Here is a 21,321-nt window from a genome sequence, read left to right on the forward strand (position 1 = left end):
TTGCTCTAGAATGTTTTTCATTAGTGCCAAAACTCTGCCTCAGTATAGACTGAGCTGACGAAAGGTGCAAGTTCTGAATAGTTGTTTTTCATCCTTAAGGTAAATTGCAAATCATTTCCAAAACACACAGTTTTCTTAAGTGTGTACAGTGACAGTTATATTCTAATTTTCGTTTGTATTTTGCATTTTACAGCATGGTTCAATCGTGAAGTTTGGCCGTATTCACAGCTTTAGGTTTATCGATCCTTCTCATGATGACAGGACGAGGCAGCGGCATGACAGTGCTCGGCAGGCACTTGACTATTCGTATGATCGGTCAGTAAAGAAAAGTTATTTTAAGGGGCCAGATGAGCTGGCATATTTATCGTAAAGCCACTCTCCACTGCTCAGTTTATTTTTGTTCAGTTTAGTTCACTTCCCTGCTCACAATATGAATGGCTTGCTCATAATTTTATTTCTCTAGCTAGCCAATGCTTAACCTTAAGATTAGAATAGGAATAATCACCAAGTGCCTTTCAGATTTGTTATGTGCAGATGCAGTGCCACTCAGGTTCCCTTTTATTTGAAGATTTTGCTCCATTCAAGGACATTGTAAAAGTTTACACTGTCTGTAGTTTACATGTATTTGTTTTATTTAACGTCACACAATTGGCCAGTTTCAATCTTACATGCCTTTCTCAAGTACTGAAGGTGCCAAGATGGTGCCATATACCTGATTATATAGCAGCAAACACGGCAGTTCTGAAAGTGAGCACTTGCGTATGCAAGTGTCAAATTTAAAACAGAAAGTTTATTGAACATAGCAATAATCATTGTAGAAACTGAGTTTCTACAATGCCTATTAGTGTTTTCAGTAAACATTCTGCTTAAAATTTGACATTTGCATGTACATGTGTCTGTTTTCAGAACTGCCATGTGCCATGTCCATTGCTAAATAATCGGATACATTACAACATGTTGACACCTTCAGCACTTGAGAATGTCCTTTAAGACCAAAACTGGCCAATTGTGTAAAGTTAAATAAAGTCCATATGCGTAAACAACAGTTTAGGTGGAACCTACACAATGGCCCTCAAGAAATATGACTGTGGTACCCCTCCTGAAAAAAAATGGTTGATATTGCTCAATGTCATTGTTGGCAAAGCATTCCCAGACAGTAGTTGTATAACCCCAGTTGTGTCTGTGTAATGGCTAATTTGAAACTAAACCAAACGAAATTTATAACTAATAATGTTGTATTAGAAATTTAGTTCATAGCTCACGTTATTTTCTTTGCATATTTCTTAATAAAGCACTTAACCTTTTTATTATTATTCTCTTGTGTTCATTTTAATGATTTACAAATTACTGTTACGTGATAATGACTTCATTTACTTATTCTTATATGCATCACAGACAGTTATTTACCCTAGCTTTGTTTCAGTGGTGCTACTTAAAGCCATGTTAACACATTTATAATAACAAATTCATTCTCTGTCCCTGCTACTTGACTCTGATTACATCTTCATACATTTTCTTTATATATCTCAGTTTTCATGTGCCCTGTAAAGGCACTAAACAGATTTTTTTACAAATTGCAACATAGTTGCAGCAGAACTCCACAGTGAACCAGGCATGGCTTTTGTAAATATTTTTTTTTTTCCATTTACTGAGTAATTAATTTTAATCTATGATAACCTCCTTAAAGACCTGAATATGAACAATTTTTCAATCACATTGACCCAACATTTGTAAATATAGTTTAGTCAGAAAATAACAATGAAGTTGGTTTCAGCCGGCCGCGGTGGCCGTGTGGTTCTAGGCACTTGAATCCGGAACCGCGTGACTGCTACGGTCGCAGGTTCGAATCTTGCCTCGCGGATGGATGTGTGTGATGTCCTTAGGTTAGTTAGGTTTAAGTAGTTCTAAGTTCTAGGGGGCTGATGACCTCAGATGTTGAGTCCCATAGTGCTCAGAGCCATTTGAACCATTTTTTTTTTTTTTTTAAGTTGTTTCAGCCTATTACTTTCTGACTGTTCATATTTACATATGTTGACTTGATGTGGTTTAAAACTTGTTTCTACTCTGGTCTCAAAAGATCGTCATCATAGACTGTATTTTCTTTTTGTCAGACACAAAATGTGTGCCCGAGCAACTTTCAGTAGCCAGTTACTCTATTTTCATACTTAATATTGAATAGTAAATGCTTCATTTGCAGAAATGTTGATTCTTATGCATGTTTAGCTGTACTCCTAGCTACCTGTGTTTTGGAGTTCACATCCATAAATGTTTGTTGCAATTCTTCACGTTTGTTCAGTGAAAATTGATAAAAGTTACTTAGGTAAACATTGTAGTACTGTTGTTGTGGAATACTTTTGCACCCACACAAAAACAAGTGTAGAAATCTGAAAGGCACATGGACCTAACAGTTACCCGCATGTGTGTGTTGTTTTTCCTGCACTTGACCCACCCTTGCACCTACAGTCAGTCTTCCCGAGGTGACGACGCTGTTAGCCACGGTGGTGCCTCCACACCGGCACATAGTGGTGGAGGCCAGAACGGTTCCCCTCCACAGAACTATGAGACGACGTTTGATGTGGATGGTAACGTTGAAACTGTGTCTACATCTAGTCTGGGTAACAAAGAGGAAACACGTTCACAGAGGTCTGTTGGAAGCAGTAATGGTAACAGGTAAGCTGAATTGTGTTCGTTAATATCTGTATGTAAGCAAGCAGCTAGATGAAGTCTTGTATATTAAGGAGTGGAGCAATACCCAGTTTTTAGTGGATATGATTAGCTAGTAAGAAATGCTAGTCATTCTGGCTTACCAATGTACCAACCGTTCTCTTTGTGATTCCATCCTGTTCGTGATATGGTAAGTCCACCTGTGAACCATGGCTGGTTGTAATCTTTGGTAATGGATGATTTCAAAGATTTCCAAATAATTACTCTCAGATAACTTAAAAAAGTAAATTAGACAACAGATAATTTCACGTAATTTAATCTTACATGCTTTCTCAGCAAAACTGATAATTTACAGTTTTACAGCAATGTTAAAGCTGTCATTCCTCAGTACTAGTTTCACAACTTCTGTGACATTCTTCTTCAGCTGTGTTGTGTGAAGATTCGAGTTGTGCCATGTCTGGAAATTTGAAATTGACATTTGTGCCGGTGTTGCCTTTTATAGTGGCAGTTGTTTCTTGGCACTGACAGGGGTGTTCTGTTGCAAATCAGCTCATGATCTTTCCCTTATCAGATATAATATTCAGTAAGATGTGTGCCAACAGGGTGCCACATTCATCAAATTAAATTGTTCGATCTCATTTGCTTCCTTGATTATACTTGCTGGTGTCTTCATTTTTCAATTCATACTGAATTGTTTTTTAACAATTATTTCTTGGTACAGCCTGCTCTGGAACACCCTCACAAGCTTTTAGAATTGTTTCTGACCATCCTGTATGAGAGTGACTGGGGTTCGAACCTGAGGGGTTCTGTAGTCTGGCACTTCAACATTGAGCCACCAAGGTCTCTCACTATACAGCCGAAGTCTGAAGTATTCGTTAATCAGGTTATGTGTTGTATAACAATAATGCATGTAATTGTTTCAGTGTATGTTCTTTCCCCACTTCAAAATGTCTCAGGAAGGAACAAACGTGAATATTTATACTGATTAGTCGTGGATGTAATCGTCTTGTATGTATCGTGAGTGCAGTGTTTCAGCATAGACTCATTGAACTGTGATCTGTCAATCACTCATCAGTAATACTCTAAATATACTTAACTCTGTGTGAAAACATAAATGTCAGAAGATTCAGCTTCGCTATAATGTGTAGAACTTCCAAAATGTTTACAAGTTCTCAAGGTCGTACACTAGAAAGGAGTATTTATATCTGAAGGTAATATGAGAAAAATATCAGGTTAGTCTGCATAGTAAGGGGTTGTTGAAATTTTATACTCCCGAGATGCTGATTTCAATTTTTAACTTTGCCTGTGTTCTGTTAGTTTGTGATAATAGCATGTTTTAAGTTAACTTTTATTTTGACTGTAATTTTTGTGATGTACGCAAGTTTATGTGAATCATGTAACTTTCAGCATTTTCTGTTTTAAATACTCATGTGTTAAAATTTTTGTTTGCACCAAATAGTTAACAATTAAGATTCCCTGTACGTATCCCTAAATGTCACTATATTGTTACACTTATCCACACCACTAATATTCTTAAAAGGTATCTGTCATGTCCCCAAATAAGTTAATAGTTCTCTGTTTGTGTACAAATTCTATCCAGACTGTTTGAAGACAAGCAATAAACAAGCAGTACACCATTGCCCACAATGTCTGACAATGAGTATTGGGACAGTGATAAAACATAGTGCATAAAATGGAATAGACAGCAAGCTGGACACTGAAAAGCAGTTCTCATTTTGCTTAATAACTACTTACCAATTACATTAGTTATTGCAGTAATGACAATGTCATAGTACATTTCATGCATTCATGTAAGTTGTCATTAAGTATACCAGTACCATTGTGCCTCTTAGTTCATTAAGTCGCCGAAGTGGCGTCAAATTGAAAGACTTGCACCAGGCGAGCGGTCTACCCAACGGGAGGCCCTCGTCACACGCCATTATTATTAGTTTTGAATCTCTTATGATGAACAGAAAAATAATAGATTTAATTTTATATGCTATAATTGGAGCCAATTAAGATTCTCAGGAATGTAAACCATAAAATCAGTACACCTTAATAATGTCACAAAGACTGATATTGTAGTGCTCAAAAGTATCTTGTGGAACACATTAGATACAATCATGCAGATATAAGTGTCTAATAGAAAAAAACTGCTGGTGGATAATTGAAAATTATATAATTATGATCCATTTAGAACAAAACTACATGTGATTGAAACAAAGGTATCTTACATCAAAACAGAAATAACAGTTCTTCTGACTCAAAAGTAGTTTGTAGGTCTGAGGGTGTAAGAATAAAACACAACTATTTTGGAGTCTGAAGAACAAGTCAATATTTCATTGCATACTCATTTGCTTTGATCACAGCTGCATGTCCGTTTGGCATTAAATCCACAAACTTTTGTCATAGATCAGGTGGGAGTTTTGAGCATTTGTCCATTAAGGTAGCACCAAATTGATCCTTGTTTGAGTAGTTCTACAGCAAACATGTTGATCCAGTACATTCCAGAGCTACTCAGTTGGATTTAGACTGGGCTCTGGCTTGGCCATTTCAGAAGCTAGGTGGTGGTTTTTGTTTTTTTTTTAAATCTGAAAAGAATGTTTTTACATGGCTGCAGATATGTTTTCAAACATTGTCCTGCTGAAACATCAAGCTGTGTGTCTTACTCTTTCTTCCGTGTGGAACCATATTCTTTTCTAAAATGTCACTGTACAGAAAAGATCCATTTTGCTTTCTATTGGGAATACAGGAACAACCCCACATCTAGAAAAACATCCACACACCATGACCCCAGCATCACCATGCTTAATGGTCAGTGCTGCTACTTTTTGTCCCTTTAGTTTTTCAGTCAGTTTATATACTGCACACCATCACTCCATAAAACCTTAGGCCAATCTGTAGCACTCGATTTTTGTGTTTCTTTGCAAATCTATCCTGGTCATCCAATTTTTTGAATTTATGAGAGATTTATGTGATAGTCATCTACCATCACAATCACCTGCTGCTAGGCAACATTTTATTATAGTGAGATGTACATTCAGTCCGTATCCTGATCTGCATCAGTCATAGTTTGCCAAGCTGATTTTCTGGGATCAGCAGCCTGCTACTTCCAAATTTTTCTGTTCTCCTGTCTTGTTTTTCAGGGAACACTTGACCTTGATTTGTTGGCTGCTGTTCCTTCCTGTTTTTGCCATTGATTTCACACACTCATTAGTTGTTGTGATATGCCATAGTCTGTAGCAACACTAGATGAGACTTTCCATTCTTCAAAGCATGCAAAACAGCCGGTATCACATCTACTGAGTATTCTGCATGTTTTGGTGTGCTTTGAGTTGCCTCCACAGATGAACTGTCTGAGTGCCTAAGTAATGATAGTGGAAAATTTGTGATGAGCTCTTATGGGACCAAACCACTGAGGGCATTGGTTCCTAAGCGTACACACAACTTACCTAACTTAAACAAACTTACACTGTGGACAACACACACACACACCCATGCCCGAGGGAGGACTCGAACATCCAATGGGAGGAGCCACGAGAACCGTGACACGACGCCTTGGACTACGTGGCTAGTGATAGTGAAGGAATAATATACCGCCAAAGAAAATTACAAAATTGGTAGCTCTGTTGTGACTGCATGCAAACTGTGCTGGTAAAATAACACCGCAACTACAAAATACGTTTAAGCATTATAAGATAACTTTTGAGCATTATAAAATAACTTGTGAGTTACAAATGTTTCACTGCCATTACTGTTTCTAGTGCCAGTCTTCCAAAAAATTAAATACTGTATGATTAAAAATTGTTTACCCTTCTAGGCTATCAAACTACGAGCGGTATCCTAGAGGATCGGATCCAATTTTACCTGCAGTGCTGGAGTTCAGGGAGGAGACGGAGGACGATTTCTTACACGCAGTGATCACAAGCCTTGACCCTTCTGGCCCACATTTCAAACTGGCACCCACGTATACCTTGTACTTAGTTGCAAGGTACCGTGCCTCTACCCACTACAGGCCTGAGCTGACACCCACAGAAAGGGCACACAGGCTCACAATGCTTCTTGCCAGGGTTGCCGCCATGATCCATAATGTCATACAGGTACAGTTATTTTTTATCAGTACAGATAAACTTTAAGGAGGACCACTGCATTTTTGTGTATGAAGGATAAAAATATGTGCTCCTTAGTACGATTAAAATTACTTAGTAGTTGACATCTGTAACTTTCCATATCAGTGTTACCTCATCAGCTGCCGGCTGCCACTCCATTATAGGCAACACATTGTGGGTAACTCCATATGTGATGTTAAGGGACCCGCACATGTTCAGTTTACCTTCAATATAATGAAGTGACCGTCACACCACGAGTAATATTGTCAGTATTGTGAGTTGACAATGTGATTTTACAAGGCTAAGAGTCAAACACCTAAAAGAAAACATGCTGTAATTATTTTAGGTATAGCTCATAAACAACAGAAAGCAACAAAAAAGAGGAAATAAATCCAAGAGAGGCTGAAAAATTATCCTACTTGTCATGTGTTAATTTACTGACTGAATTCATAACCACAGACTCAGATGATGTCATAAAATAGTTTTGTATGAGTTCTGCACATTATGACAGTCCTATCAATGTTGATAGGACAATAAAACAGAGAACCAGAATTCAGTAATGGGAGGGGTAATTGCAGTTGATGAGAGTTTAGGAATAACTGATACTTCTGGCAACAGGCAAGTCAAACGAATGCTTGAAATTTGGTGCTATAATATCATCGAACATATTTAACAGAACTGTTTCTGAAAGAGGGTCAATACTGCTCATTTCAGAGTCATTTTAACATTCTGGATGAGCAGCTGGAAGCAATGATAATTCTGTAACATTCTCTTTGAAAGACCTTCATTCTTCCATGCCTTGTCAATGACTCACTTTAGATGCATCACAACAGCCCTCCAAACCATTTCATGCATTTTCCAGGCTCTGAATAGTCGATTTCTCAACTTTACTCACAGTAAACTTTTTACTTTAGCGAGCAACATATTTTTCCAGTTAAACCTATATGAGTTCAGTTATGTGGCAGTGATAAGGCCATAATCTTATGACATGTCTGTATTTATAAGCTACCTCACAAATAGTGTATATTAAGAGGTGACATGAATTTTAATAATTCTACTTTTTCTAGTGTGTCATTCACTGTCACTTTGTGTTGTTATAACCACTGAATAATATCTTCCTTTCAAGAGGACAAGGTTGAAGACTTATCCTTTAAAACTGATTGGTATAGAGATTGGCAAGAATATTTATTGATGGATTTTTTAAACTTGGTAACAATGTATTTTCAAACCAATTTGAAATTGTTTCATAATTAATTTCCTCATTGAGTCCGCCTTGATGCAAAACACCTTATTATTCATTTATTTCTTTATTCTCTCAAACTAGTTTTGGCAACAGTTTGGGAGAATAAAGAAATAAATGAATAACAAGGTGTTTTGCATCAAGGTGGACTCAATTTTCTGATATTACTGTTTTTCTATGCAAACACAGACTAAATGGAAGAGTTGCAAGATAAAATCATTGTTCCTCATAGTACTTAGATATTTTCTTCAGTGTGAAAAGCAATTGACAGCCAGGAATAAAAGCCATGATAGGTATCAGCATGCAAAAGAATGATTCTGCCACCTTTGGGGAGTGTCAAATCTTCTTTTTGGAACAGTATGACCTGTATTCACACATTTTATTGATCCAAACAGTGTCCTTGAAATTAGTGTCTTTTATTTAACATAAAGATATGCATGGCCATGCAGCAATGTTTTCTCATTCCTTTAACATTTTATGGGCTGAAGTATTTTTGTATTTGAAAACAAGACTCTGCAGAACCGGTTGCAACAAAAATTTGTTGCCTCCAAACATTCAGTCTCGCGCAATGTCTTATGATGCTTACCTAATGCAGGCCGATCTCTGTTATGGTTATTATTGTATATGTAATGCCGAATTGCTTCTTGTGCTAAAGACTCCAGATTTGTTACGTTATTTCGGAATACTTCTCTTCTTGCCCATTGTATAAAGACAAGAGAATCCTGCTTCACTTCTTTCCTTCTCATTGTTTTTCTTTTCCACTATGAAATACAGTTGATTCACTAACCTTGACAATGGCTGTGGATCACATGACTGCTTTGAAAACCGGTAAGAGAGGTCCCTCACTTTCCACCTCCCTCTCAGAGTATTTCTGCTCACTGCACACGAGTTGTCACAATTGACCTTTAAACGTAATCTCTTGTCCAACTTTTATTTATGGTGTGTTTGCATCCTAAGTACTGAGTCTGCCACTTTTCTTCCTTATTTCATCAGACATGATAGCCACACACACACAGTAATGGTAATGAAATACCCATGTTTCACACACAACTCTGGCCAAACAATAGACATGAACTGACCATTTGTCACAGCAGTTGGGCAACGATGAAAAGTTTAGAAGTTACATTGTGCACTATGACTGGAGAAAGGCAGCTCTGTTGTGTGAAGTAAAGTGTCTGCTATCAACTAATTTTACTCAAACTGTAGTGAAATGTGTGTAATCTGTCACACTCATGTTTGATGAACTCCTCAAATTTTCAAATTTGTAAGTTTAAAGTCAACTGTCATTTAAAATGTATCACAGGACCCAGAAATATACAAATGTGTATGTTATTTGTAGCAGATTCTTGGTTTTGGTCATTAAATGCATTAGAACTGTAACATACTGCAATGCCATTACTATTTGTGGGTTTTAATGCTCGGTCTTGGTGCCGCCTGCCCCCCCCCCCCTACACACACACACACACACACACACACACACACACACACACACACACACACTCTTTTTATTGTGATAGTTACATGGAATTGTAAGGCTTACTTGTTTGATTTTCCTTAAACTGTCAGTAGTACTGACTCATCTGATTTGAGCAGATGTTGAATGACTGACTGGAACAATTTTGTGTGGAAGAAGTAGCTGAAGGGGGGACAGTATTCAGAGATATCCGCTGTTGGCTCAGCATTTCTCTATTTCTGTTGCAATTCTAAATTTTCTGTATTCCATTGAATAGTATCTTCACACAAACTATTAAAATTAATGATTTAGATTATTTTGTAATTAATATTAGAATTGTAATACAATAATATATCATAACGTTGAGTAACTTTATCATAATAAACTTATATAAAAAATTACTGTTAGGTATACCAGTGCCAGTCTGGCCTCTCAGTACATTCCTTTTGGATTGCTGATGATGAACTGAACAAAACAGGAAAACAACAGATTGAACTTTGAATTCTGTAACTGGAGCCAAAGTAACAGTCTGAGAAGTATACACTGTAAAAGAGGTTCATTTCCACATCCCAGGAGCACCTCTCAAAGGGATCCATAGAATACAAGTAATTTCATATTCCAGTTAGTTTTCCATTTCGTAACAAATATTCAGCTGCTTAGATTAGGCCTCATGATATTTTGCGTTCTATTTCTTGAGTTGGGTACTGCATACTCACAATCATGGAAAGTATGCCATCATGGAAAGTAATTTCACAATACAGAACTACCCTTTCTGACAGTCTGATGTTAACGTAAAACTAAAATAAATTTCTGTAAATGTACAATTTCTTTCTTTCAGCTTGGATGATTTGTATAGATATAATAATAATGTGTGAAAATATCCTTTTTCTTGTAGGAGAGGTACAATGATGCCAAATCGTTAGCATTCTGGATGGCAAACTCATCAGAGCTGTTGCATTTCCTAAAGTCTGATAGACATATCTCGGCATTCTCACTAGATGCTCAGGACATACTGGCAGAGTGTGTTCAAAGTGCATTCAGGTACAGAAGTTTCCATGAATCTAACGTACAATAACTTAAGAAATTTTATTTCAGTATTCAAATTGGATACATTTATGTATTTAGTTCATATTAGTATCAGTTAACTTTGATTGGTTGTAATTTTGGCACTGGCATAACTTTTTCACTTTATTTTAGAGCATCTTCAGTGATCAGATTTTTTTGTGTCTTACAGCATTCTTCATGTTGTTCTACTTGGCTTTAACACACAGCACCTTCACTAAAATTAAATATATTCATGTTTTTATGTTGTGAAGGTCCACTGCTGTCTTGCCTTTCTGTGTACTTTGTTTTGATATTATGGGATGGATTCATATCCCGCAATATCAAAACAAAATACACAAAATGACGAGTTGTGTATAGACCTTCACAACATAAAAATGTTGTTATATTTAGTGTTAGTGAAAGTGCTGCATGGTAAAATCTGCCAGATATGTGTAGAACAACGTGAAGAATGAGTTAAGAACAAAAAAAAGTCGGACCTCCTAGGGTGCTTTAAAATAAAGCGTAACATGTTTGATATTAGTAATACTTCTATTACAGTCACAAAAGATGATATTAACCCATATAACTTGGATAATGGTTACACTGTGTGTCATATATTATATTTGACACAGGTTTACCTGCAGGAAATAAGGTGACTCTATCTGCATATGATGATTAGGAAGATACTGATTCAATGTTGAAGTCATGTACATATTTCTTACAGGAACCTTGTAACATGTCTGCAGAATGATTTGGCTAGTGTTATGCCAAGTTTTATGTCAGAAAGTGATGAATCCGGTCTCGAGGAGGATGGAGCTGCGTACCAAAAGGTGAATTTTGTTCTCTCTCTCTCTCTCTCTCTCTCTCTCTCTCTCTCTCTCTCTCTCTCTCCCTGTGTGTGTGTGTGTGTGTGTGTGTGTGTGTAATATTGCAAGACTTTCTGCTCATTAAATGGGAATTTGGAGCTGTGAAGTATTGAAAAATTTACCATTAGACTCAAAGGGAAAAACATGTTGTAATAGCTCATCTGAACTTGAATTAACAAAATTATTTTTTAAAAAAAAGGCAGGTGAGATGTCAGTAAAGCTGTAAGAATTGTACTAGCAGGTTACTGGCCAAAACATTTAGAGACATAGAATTGCAAGTTGCGTTACTAGAAGCTACATCAGCATACATCACACTTTGATGGTGAACTAGAAATTTAGATCAAGATGGGCAGCATCAGGTTTTAATTCTATTCATCCAGAATTTATGATGGTTCAGAACTGCAGCTAATCTGATTTTAATTAATTAAATTATCATCATGCCTGTATAAACTGAAAATTGTCACTCTCTGGTACCTTCCTCATTTGTCTTTGATTTTATTTGCAGTGTTTTGAGAATGTTCTTATTTTGCTTACAAGCATAGTAGAATAGAGACCTGTAAATCAGAAAAGCTACTTTGAACAGAATTAGTAAAAATATCACTACCTGGCTTGTTAGTAGCTGTGTCTGCATGTTAATAAATTCTCTTACAGGTCCTCCAAGTCTTGGCATCCGCAATGGAGTTGTTGAGGAGATGTAGAGTGAATGCAGCTCTGACCATCCAGCTGTTCTCACAACTGTTCTACTACGTGAACACCTGGTCCTTCAATGCTGTAGTGACGGGCTCCGGTTACTGCAGCCGCGAGTGGGGTCTGAGGTTGAAGTCGCGGCTGGCGCAGCTGGAAGTGTGGGCCGAGCGACAGGGGTTGGAACTTGCTGCGGACTGCCATCTCGCTCGAATAATTCAGGCTGCTCATTTGTTGCAGGTTGTTTAGTATTTTCTGTCTCTCCAGTTTCGCATTTTACCAAAATTTCATTGATCGTAATTTAATTGTTTGTATCTCCTACACAGGCACCTAAGTACAATGCCGAGGATCTCAGTGCACTAGTCTCTACATGTTTCAAACTGAACTCACTGCAGATGAGAGCATTACTCACTAAATATCAGCCTGCTCCTGATGAACCACGTTTGACACCAGAACTAATTGAAAACTGTGTCAGGGTAAGTGCCAAAATAACATCTCCTTGCACACTTTGTTAACAGAGAAGTCTCATAACGAATAGTGAAAGCATGGTTATTCACCCATCACTTTGTGCACATTCAACAATAATTTGTTTTTAGACTAACGAGTACTGGAAATAAGTCTGTCTGTTTATTTAGAAGAATATAAGTGCAATATCCAATGAAGAATAGGAATCACAGAAGTTATGTATTGATACATAAGAGCTTATTCACTTGATAAGATCTGAAGTTAATAATAGCTAGCATTGCCTCACCATTGTTTCATAACAACATTCTGCAACTGTGCAATAACAAAAGGCTCCCTTTACAGTCCCAAATTTTATCCCCTGAATATGCTAAACTCATGATGTAACTCATGTCCTCAATAGTTGCATGGCATTGGTAAAACGTTTCTGCCTCTTGCAAGACATTATTTATTTGTTTTTCGTTTACTCACATTGTTTGAGCAATACCAAATTCTTTTCTTGCACATGTAATTAGTACAGTATCTGATAGCAACTGAAAACTGAACTCATGTGGGTATTTCAGTAATGAAATTTCCTGCATAATCTTTATAGTAAGAGAAGCTCTGGTAGAATGGAAATCATTTAGAAGTAAGCGAGACCGCTCACTAAATAGCAGACATGTTTAGTCATTGAGAGAATGACAACTTTGCAAAGTTTATGTGTACAATGTTTCTGTTCTATTTACATTTTACTTGTATTATATTGATTCTTTTTTATATTTGTAATAACAAAGAACAATTGCCTTCAGCCCTGAGAGATCTTCAGATGCTTTGACAGTCTACAGCAACTTGACGTTTTGTTTAATTTTGGGCCTAGCAAGATCACATTATTATATTGCAAAATGTCACATTATGAAATATCTCATAGTTTTATAAACTTATATTTCACAATGTGATCTTGCCAGGCCCAGAATTTAACAAAGTGTAAAGTTGATGTAGACTGTCAAAGCACCTGAAGATGAGCTCCCAGGGCTCAAAATGCATTGTGCATTTTAATGAAATCATAATTTTTTTTTAATTATTATGAAAGTAATACAGTCACAGAAGAAACACTGCAATGGATAAAGTTAAATTTCTTACACTGATTGTTCTTTTTTTCTATTTGCAGAAAGCAGAAAGTAATGCAGATGAACTGGTGCGCCAGGACGGACGTGAAATCCAGTTGGAAGAAGAACCTGAACTGAGATTTGCTTTTTTACTACCAGAGGATGGCTACAGCTGTGATGTTGTTCGAGGGCTTCCACAAGGCCTGACGGACTTCTTGGCACCACTCCAGCAAGCTGGTCTTTGTAGGCTGACACCACAGCCAACTTCCGGTGGCCTGTGGACCATATATATGGGGTCCACACCACACCATGACCATGCTGGAGTGAGTATCAGGCTCCAGACATTAGTTTAAGGCATTGTAGATAAAGTTATTGCTCATTTACTTGATACTATTTATGTCAATTAATATTGTTGTCATATATCTCCTCTGAACACTTTATTGAAGTGCATAATTGAGCTAAGAAATTAAGTATTGTTATAAAATGGGGGCCATTCAAGTATGAATGTAATTTGCATTCTGTGACATAGTTATCACATAACTTCTGTATATCTTATGATGGTGTCACAAGATTCAGACAGATTTAGAGTTGTGACCATTGCACAGAAGGCTTTTGGTATAATTTTTTTACAAAGTACATAATTCCCAGAGAAGTTAAATGAGGAGGAGACACAACTCTACATTTATTTGTAACAATATGTGGCTGTGGTAAATATAAAGACATGAACATTGTATCCAAGTTTTTCAATTGATCAAAAAAAAGAAAAAAAGAAACTTAGTACCAGAATAAAAGCATACATGTTTAATAATCAATGGCTTTTTTTGATAACAATGTTTTTCGAAAGGTATATAGTGCCGAATAAATACTAATAAGACTCTTTCAACAAACAATACAGTACCTAACTAGCATGACCACCTACCTGGAAAAAAATGCAATCTATGCTTACAAGTGCTTTGGAATATTAATGGATACTACATGATCTGTGAACTAAAAGATAACACTCTTCAGACATTTAATTAAATGGCTGAAGGTAATAAAGTGCAGAAGTCTGTGGAAATAAACTAGTTATCCTTATATATCACAGTTGTTTAGGATATTCTCAGCATATGAATAACATGTCATAAAAGTAATAGTTTAATGATACACACTGAACACACTGAAAGCTCTGGAAACGAAGGGATGGAACACACACACACACACACATACACATTATTAAAACGGCTTGTAAAAAAATGTGTAACAAATCAGTGAAATAGGAATAGAATTTAGGATTTGAACTTAAGATATTTTTCAAATGGATATGCTCCTGTAAATAATAATAATAATAATAATAATGAATTTTGTGTTGAAATTGTTTATTCTTGCACTTTTAAATTTGTGGTGTCTAGAATGTAATTATTTTTTATGTCATTGTCACATTCTTGTAGGTACACTTTTGTTCTTTCATAATGTTCATAACATCCGGGTATATTGTATTCTTGCTAGAAATAAATAGGTAGTTTGCCAAGGTAATACGTGTTACAGTGTTGCATATATTCATACACAATTATCAATAAAGTAATTCATTACTGTAGAGCATCTAACAAAGTGATCAGACAAAGAGAGTTAATAACAACTGAAATGTCTCTAATTATTTAGTGGGTTAACTATTTCATTTGCTGTCTTTCTGCTTTCAAAATTTTACTCTTGCAAAATAAAACTGTTTCAGGCAAGAAGCCCAAGTGCTCTCAGCAATCGTTCTGGAGGTTACCCTGCTCATGCACAGCCGCAACATCCTCTGCCAGAACCTGAGATAAAAGTCATCAAACTGAATAAGTCAAACAATGGGATGGGCCTCAGCATTGTAGCTGCAAAGGTCAGTTAAACAGTTCATTGCTGCTTCTGTTTTAATAATTACTGAAGCAAAGAAAAAAAGTCTGAGACAGCCCCTGTAGACACCTTACATTAGTAACTAGCACATAGTTCATGCCAAATTTTACTGATTATAGATGCAATGGATTCAACATTATACTATCCAGCTTAGCCAAATTTGCAGAATGCAGGACTGTTTTATAAATTGTCTTATGTATTTTTATACGTGTGAGGTATTTTCAGTTGCTCATCTTTCACAGTCAAACTTTATATGTTTATATGTATGAATGAGCAAAGTTATGCAGATTTCCCTACCTATTAACAACATAAAAGCCCTTACATTGTTATGTCTGTGATTGATTGGTGTGTTCAGGATCTGATTGGTCAGTGTAATTAGCAGTTAGTTGGACACCAAGGGCCATGGGCATTATGGTTATACTGTTCCTCATAACAGTAATAATAATAATAATAATAAGGCAGGAAGTATTAAGATGAATTTTCCATTTACACAACAAAAATTAGTTTTCTAGCTCTTGAAATAATTGCCATATTTTACCAAATGATGTAATCAATTCAGTTCTCATCAACGATATTTGAGGAGGTTCTGTAGTTGGGAAATGGGCTATGACCCAATATGTGGTATCATACAAGGAGTGCTCAGTAAATAATGCAACACCTTTTTTTCCCTCTCCTGAAATCAGGTTAGTTTTATTCAAGATTCCAATACACCATATTATTCCCCACTATTTAGGCTACAAATCCTATTTTTCAGCATAATATCCAATTGATCCAACAGCCTCTTGGCTACCAAATCCTATTTTTCAACATAATCTCCAATTGATATGCCACCTTAGTGCGAGGGCCTGTGTGCCACATGGTATCACTCTATTGGTCAATGTCGGAGCTTCTGTTTCAGTAACCTCGCCATCATCCACGGACAAGTGGTGGTGTGGTGCCACTCCGTGGACTGCCGTTTTGTTTCCAGTTTGAGGTGATTAATCCACGTTTCACAGACTGTGAATGTGTTCAACAAAAAATTGTCACACCTAGCCTCTTAACAAGCAAGCAGTTCCCCACAGGTGGTCATTTGTTGATCTCTGTGGTCTTCTGTCAGGTGGTGAGGGTGAGGAACCCTGTGGGCACATGCCTTTGAGTACCCCAATTGGCGGACAAGTGTGTCAGCACTACCAACAGAAATGTCCAGTTGTGCAGTGAGGTGTTTGGTTTTGATCCATCAATCAGCATGGATGAGAGTGTCCGCACATTTCAGCTTTGCAGGAGTCTCATCTCTGTGCAGCCAGCAGGTACACGGGACATCGGACAGGCTTGTGCGATCTATTTACGATGATGACAGATGCCTTGCTCAATGACTAAGTGTGCTTTTGTTCACTGCCAGTTCTACATAGACATTCTGCAAGCACCTATGAATATCTACGATAATCTGATTTTCCGTCAGAAGAAACTCAGTGACAGCTGTCTATTTGAAATGCACCTCTGTTATAGACGCTGTATTGAAGGCTACATATAGCACCACCACCTATAGGAACTTCATGAAACTGTAGGGGCTGAGGAATATTCCACAATGTCTCACAACAAATTCCGCATTTTTTCAGCGAACATTGGCTGAGTAAAAAATATGTTACATTACTTGTTGAGCACGTCCTTGTACATATCACCTTCATGAATAAGCAGATATTTTTCATGAACACAGACAAAAGAAAAGTCAACTTAAGAATTACACCTTGCTTCCTGAGCATTGAATCATATTAATAATGTGCGGGACTGCTACAAGATTGACTGCTGAAAGTAACTTTCCCATGCACTTAGATGTGTTAATACTGTTCTGTATTGGGATGTCTTGAAAATTCACTGTGTAAGTTTGTTGTTGATGATTCAGAGCTATTTCTTTAAAAAGACAGTTGACAGATATAACATGCCCAAATTAGCCTACATACAGCCTGAAACAATCTTGTAGACAATTGATATTAATTCCATGACTGGAAGAAAAATTAACTGTACAGGATCTGACAGATCTTTTCATGGAGTTGTCTTCGAACTTTAATCTTCATGGAAACTGCTCTTGAATTAGATGTACTATCTATTCTGTAGGCCCATATTGAGAAGATTATTAAGATCTTGAAAATGACATAAAACCAAAAATATCAGTTTCCAAAGAAACTAATATATTAATGTTCCTTCCACACATTCTAACAGATATATCCTCTAAGATGTAGACTAAGTCAGACCTTTTAAATATATTTTCATACACAAACTAATAGAAAATTGTTACAGACTTGTATACATTTACATGCTAAAGTGCACAAGACAACTTGTAGGCTGTTCGAACCAGGGAACAGAAAAAGAGGAAACATTACTGTTCCAAAGAGGCGTGGAAGTAAGATATTATTGGGAAGTTACTTTGCACATCTAACAGTCTTGCTAAGAAGTCTGTCAATGGAATTGAAGAAGTTGTCCACTAACAAACCGTTTTGATTCCCAATAAATCTTACTTTATTAGTAGATAATTCTTTATGATATTCAGGTAAACCCTGTTACACTTGAATTCATTATTTCCATTTTCACATACATACAATTTTATTATTAAATTCAGTGCTGCCATCTGTTCGTAGTATAGGGGAAGGGTAATGCATTAGCACACCTCAATGCTTATCTTTGTTCATGTTTGCCGAAATGTGAATTGTCAGTTTAGGTCAGCATAATTGTGAAATTTTGAAGAATGTTGTCTTGAAGAACTAAGCAGTCAATAGTGCATGGAGGTATTAACATTATCTTAAATGTTACAAAGAGTTGTTCAATGAATTGGCGAAAAAGGCTACTAATTAAACATTTCTTTTCAAAAGAGTATGACACTTCAAATGAATGTCAAGCATTTCAGTTACAAAGGATTTCCATCGAAGGTCATCTGACACAGAAACTGAACTGGCTATAGCACCATTAGATTCTTCTGTTTCTGATGATTCATCGGCTGTTTAAGAATGTAGCTGAACTTCATGAAAATAATTTTAGCACTCTATTGAGTGTTTATGTTAAATTCTTAAGTGTGTAAATTTTTTATTGAAATGTATTTCAGAAATACGGTGATTGTTATTTTTGTTAAAAATAATAAGAAATGCTGCTATTTTATATTTAATGTGTGAGAAAATGAGAACCTAACCCATATTTTACGTATAAAATGACTCTTGATCCACACGAATTCAGTATGCATGGCAATTCCACTGAATATCATCAAAGGCAAGAGTATTGTCAGGAGCGCCCCAACAAAATGTGATAGGATCACTCTTATTTTCCATATACATAAATGGTGGTGGTGGTCTCGCCACTTCCCAAATGATGATGAGGACAACACACACACAGACAGTCCCAGGGTGGAGAAAATTCCTGACCCATGAACGACGACAGTCGCAACCTAACTGGTGAGCAGAGTGTCCGAAAACACAGTTAGGGGCAAACATGCAACTAAGAGAGAGCAGCAGGAAGAAGTATTCACACACAAATACAAGCGAGTGTAGACCAAAGTGCACACGGATACAAACGAGAGCTAAGAAGCAGCTGACGCTGGAGTCCACGTGGCCAGACCAGGAAAGTTAAGACTACAGAGTCACTGCCCGACGCATGCAACACTTACACCACTTGCAGTGGAGTCATGGCACTGTCCAATTCTCAGCCACAAACAGCTCCTCATCAGGCATACGGGAGTCTGGTGGGGATTCCAAAAATTATAATTCTGATCTGCAGAGCCCTAAAATAGATACAGTCAATAACTGCTGCTCTCATCATGTGGCTCTCTCCTTCAGCAGCTCCCTGTGTGTTAGCTCTTACTACTGTTGGATGTAAATGTACATCAAATGAGTAATTTAGGGGTTTCATTCAAGACATTTTTTGTCATTGTGAACATATTCAAGACTGGCCTCACTCATGTTGGATTGGAGAGCTTTACTATTGTTGTCAACACTTTTTTTGAAGGTCATGGTTTAGTGGCTGTTAATGCATTAATTTTGTGTGATGTTTCATTTGAAATATTGAAACATGGTTTATCTGCTCTTCAAAATCTTACTATGAAATACTAAATTATCGGAGATACAGAAGTTTTTGCTGAATCATATTTCCAACCCAGAAAAGTGGGGGCAAAATATAGTGCAAACTGTTCTTATGCATAACTTGCCCACATTTGCTAAGTTTTGAAATGTTCAGGCCTGCAAAGGGCAATATTGCAATTTCAGTACACCAGGACATTTAAGCACACATCCTTCTTCTGGCTCTTATTAATCTTGCAGACAATTGTTAAGTGATACTTTTTTCTCAGAAAAATTTCATTTCAGAAAACTGTTTCCCATTAAGTCTTCTCTGTCCAAGAAATCGAGAATAACTAATTTCTTAACATACATTGCTTTATGCCACAAAAGAATTCCCTAATTGTAAAGAAACTAGGGGAGAGAACACTATTTTTCTTTTTGCCCCTATTGCCTGTCTCTATGAAGCACAAATTCATTTATGATGCTCCCCAAACAACTGAAAGAACAATTTTTCCAGCTTTTGAACTGCTTCCTCTTGAAATTATAACAAGCAGTTATTTGGCATGATTTATCCATTCCTGCTTTGTGCATGTTTTAATGTGGAACTACGTCTTGTTTTGATTTAGTGATTGATCACCCACCCGAGTGCACATTTGCCTCTGTTGCTGAAGCACTGTGTCATGTTGAAAGTGTCAAAGCACCATAATTATCTGCATGTGCGAGTGATGAAACCTCACACAGAAATGACAGCAGTCAATACATGGGAATTGATAACTTAATTATTCTGGATAGAATTACAAGAAGATATAAACTGCAAGTACTGTAAAGCTTTTATCTGAGTTACAGGAAGAGCTATGGTATTGAGTAATTCCAGTGGAAGATGCATGGTGAAATACTAACACAGTGAAGCCTAGGTCTTCATGTCGTTTGCCTGCTGAGATAAGGATCAGTGGTGCTCAGAAAATACTATGAATGAAGGACAGTGGAGCAATTGATGCAGCTGTCCATTGTATCTCCTGATGATGATTGGCCTTTCGACAGTGTAATTACTGTCAAGGCAGATGAACTGTGTACTTGACTTGCAGAGGCAAATGGTCCCGCATTAGCTCCATTTCCTGTTGTCATTAGGGACACTTGCTGTCGACGAGGGTAGCACCTGCAGTGGTGGTGTCCTGAGTTCCAGGCAATAAACAACTCCCATTATGATTCTTGTTGTGTTGGCTTGCTACCTGTAACTTCTGGGGTCATTGGAGGATTTCAGATGCCAGTGCAGATGGTGGATGACACTTGAAGCTAGGTCAAGTGCAGAATGTGGGTGGGCATGCTGTTGCAGTCTGATCGAAGTGTAGATGCAGATACCACATCCTTTCTTCCTCAGGGAGAAGATGGTGGTGTCGTCTTGCTATTAGCCAAAGATCTTGCATACCCTTCTTCATTGCGGGAAGTGTTGGCAAAACCATTCAGCTGTTGCTGTGGAGCCGTAACCCCCCCCCCCCCTCCATCCCACAGAGGAGAGAGAGAGAGAGAGAGAGAGAGAGAGAGAGACGGTGGCAGCCGCCCAATGTTGGAAGTGGCAGCACCAATGGGTGCCCACAATGGAATGGGTATTTCCCCTTGATGACATCGATGTCCGATTGTGTCTGGAGAGTCATCAGCGGCTGCAGCCCAGCAGATTAGACCATGCTACTAGTATCTGAGGTTGAGTGGTGTTGCTATGTCGCAGTGGTAAACAGAAGAGTGAGTGAGAGCAGTTGCCACTGAAAAGGAAAGAGATTAAGGATAGGTCTTCATGACAGGACTAACTGCATAGAACACAAGGTATGCAGAGC

General features: G+C 37.3%; 1 protein-coding gene across 2 annotated transcripts in view; it reads left to right on the plus strand.

Annotated features, from left to right (window-relative positions):
- Positions 1-21,321, plus strand: part of LOC124711899 (afadin) — a 1,103,288-nt gene that overhangs the window by 960,829 nt on the left and 121,138 nt on the right. For both annotated transcript variants that reach the window (XM_047242145.1, XM_047242146.1), the window contains exons 10-18: positions 194-315; positions 2,464-2,670; positions 6,485-6,764; positions 10,362-10,507; positions 11,235-11,340; positions 12,028-12,300; positions 12,387-12,536; positions 13,670-13,930; positions 15,316-15,462. In XM_047242145.1, coding sequence (XP_047098101.1) covers positions 194-315; positions 2,464-2,670; positions 6,485-6,764; positions 10,362-10,507; positions 11,235-11,340; positions 12,028-12,300; positions 12,387-12,536; positions 13,670-13,930; positions 15,316-15,462 — 1,692 coding nt within the window. The remainder of the gene's footprint in view (positions 1-193; positions 316-2,463; positions 2,671-6,484; positions 6,765-10,361; positions 10,508-11,234; positions 11,341-12,027; positions 12,301-12,386; positions 12,537-13,669; positions 13,931-15,315; positions 15,463-21,321) is intronic.

The sequence above is a fragment of the Schistocerca piceifrons genome, chromosome 8, assembly GCF_021461385.2.
Source record: "Schistocerca piceifrons isolate TAMUIC-IGC-003096 chromosome 8, iqSchPice1.1, whole genome shotgun sequence".
Lineage (NCBI taxonomy): Eukaryota > Metazoa > Arthropoda > Insecta > Orthoptera > Acrididae > Schistocerca > Schistocerca piceifrons.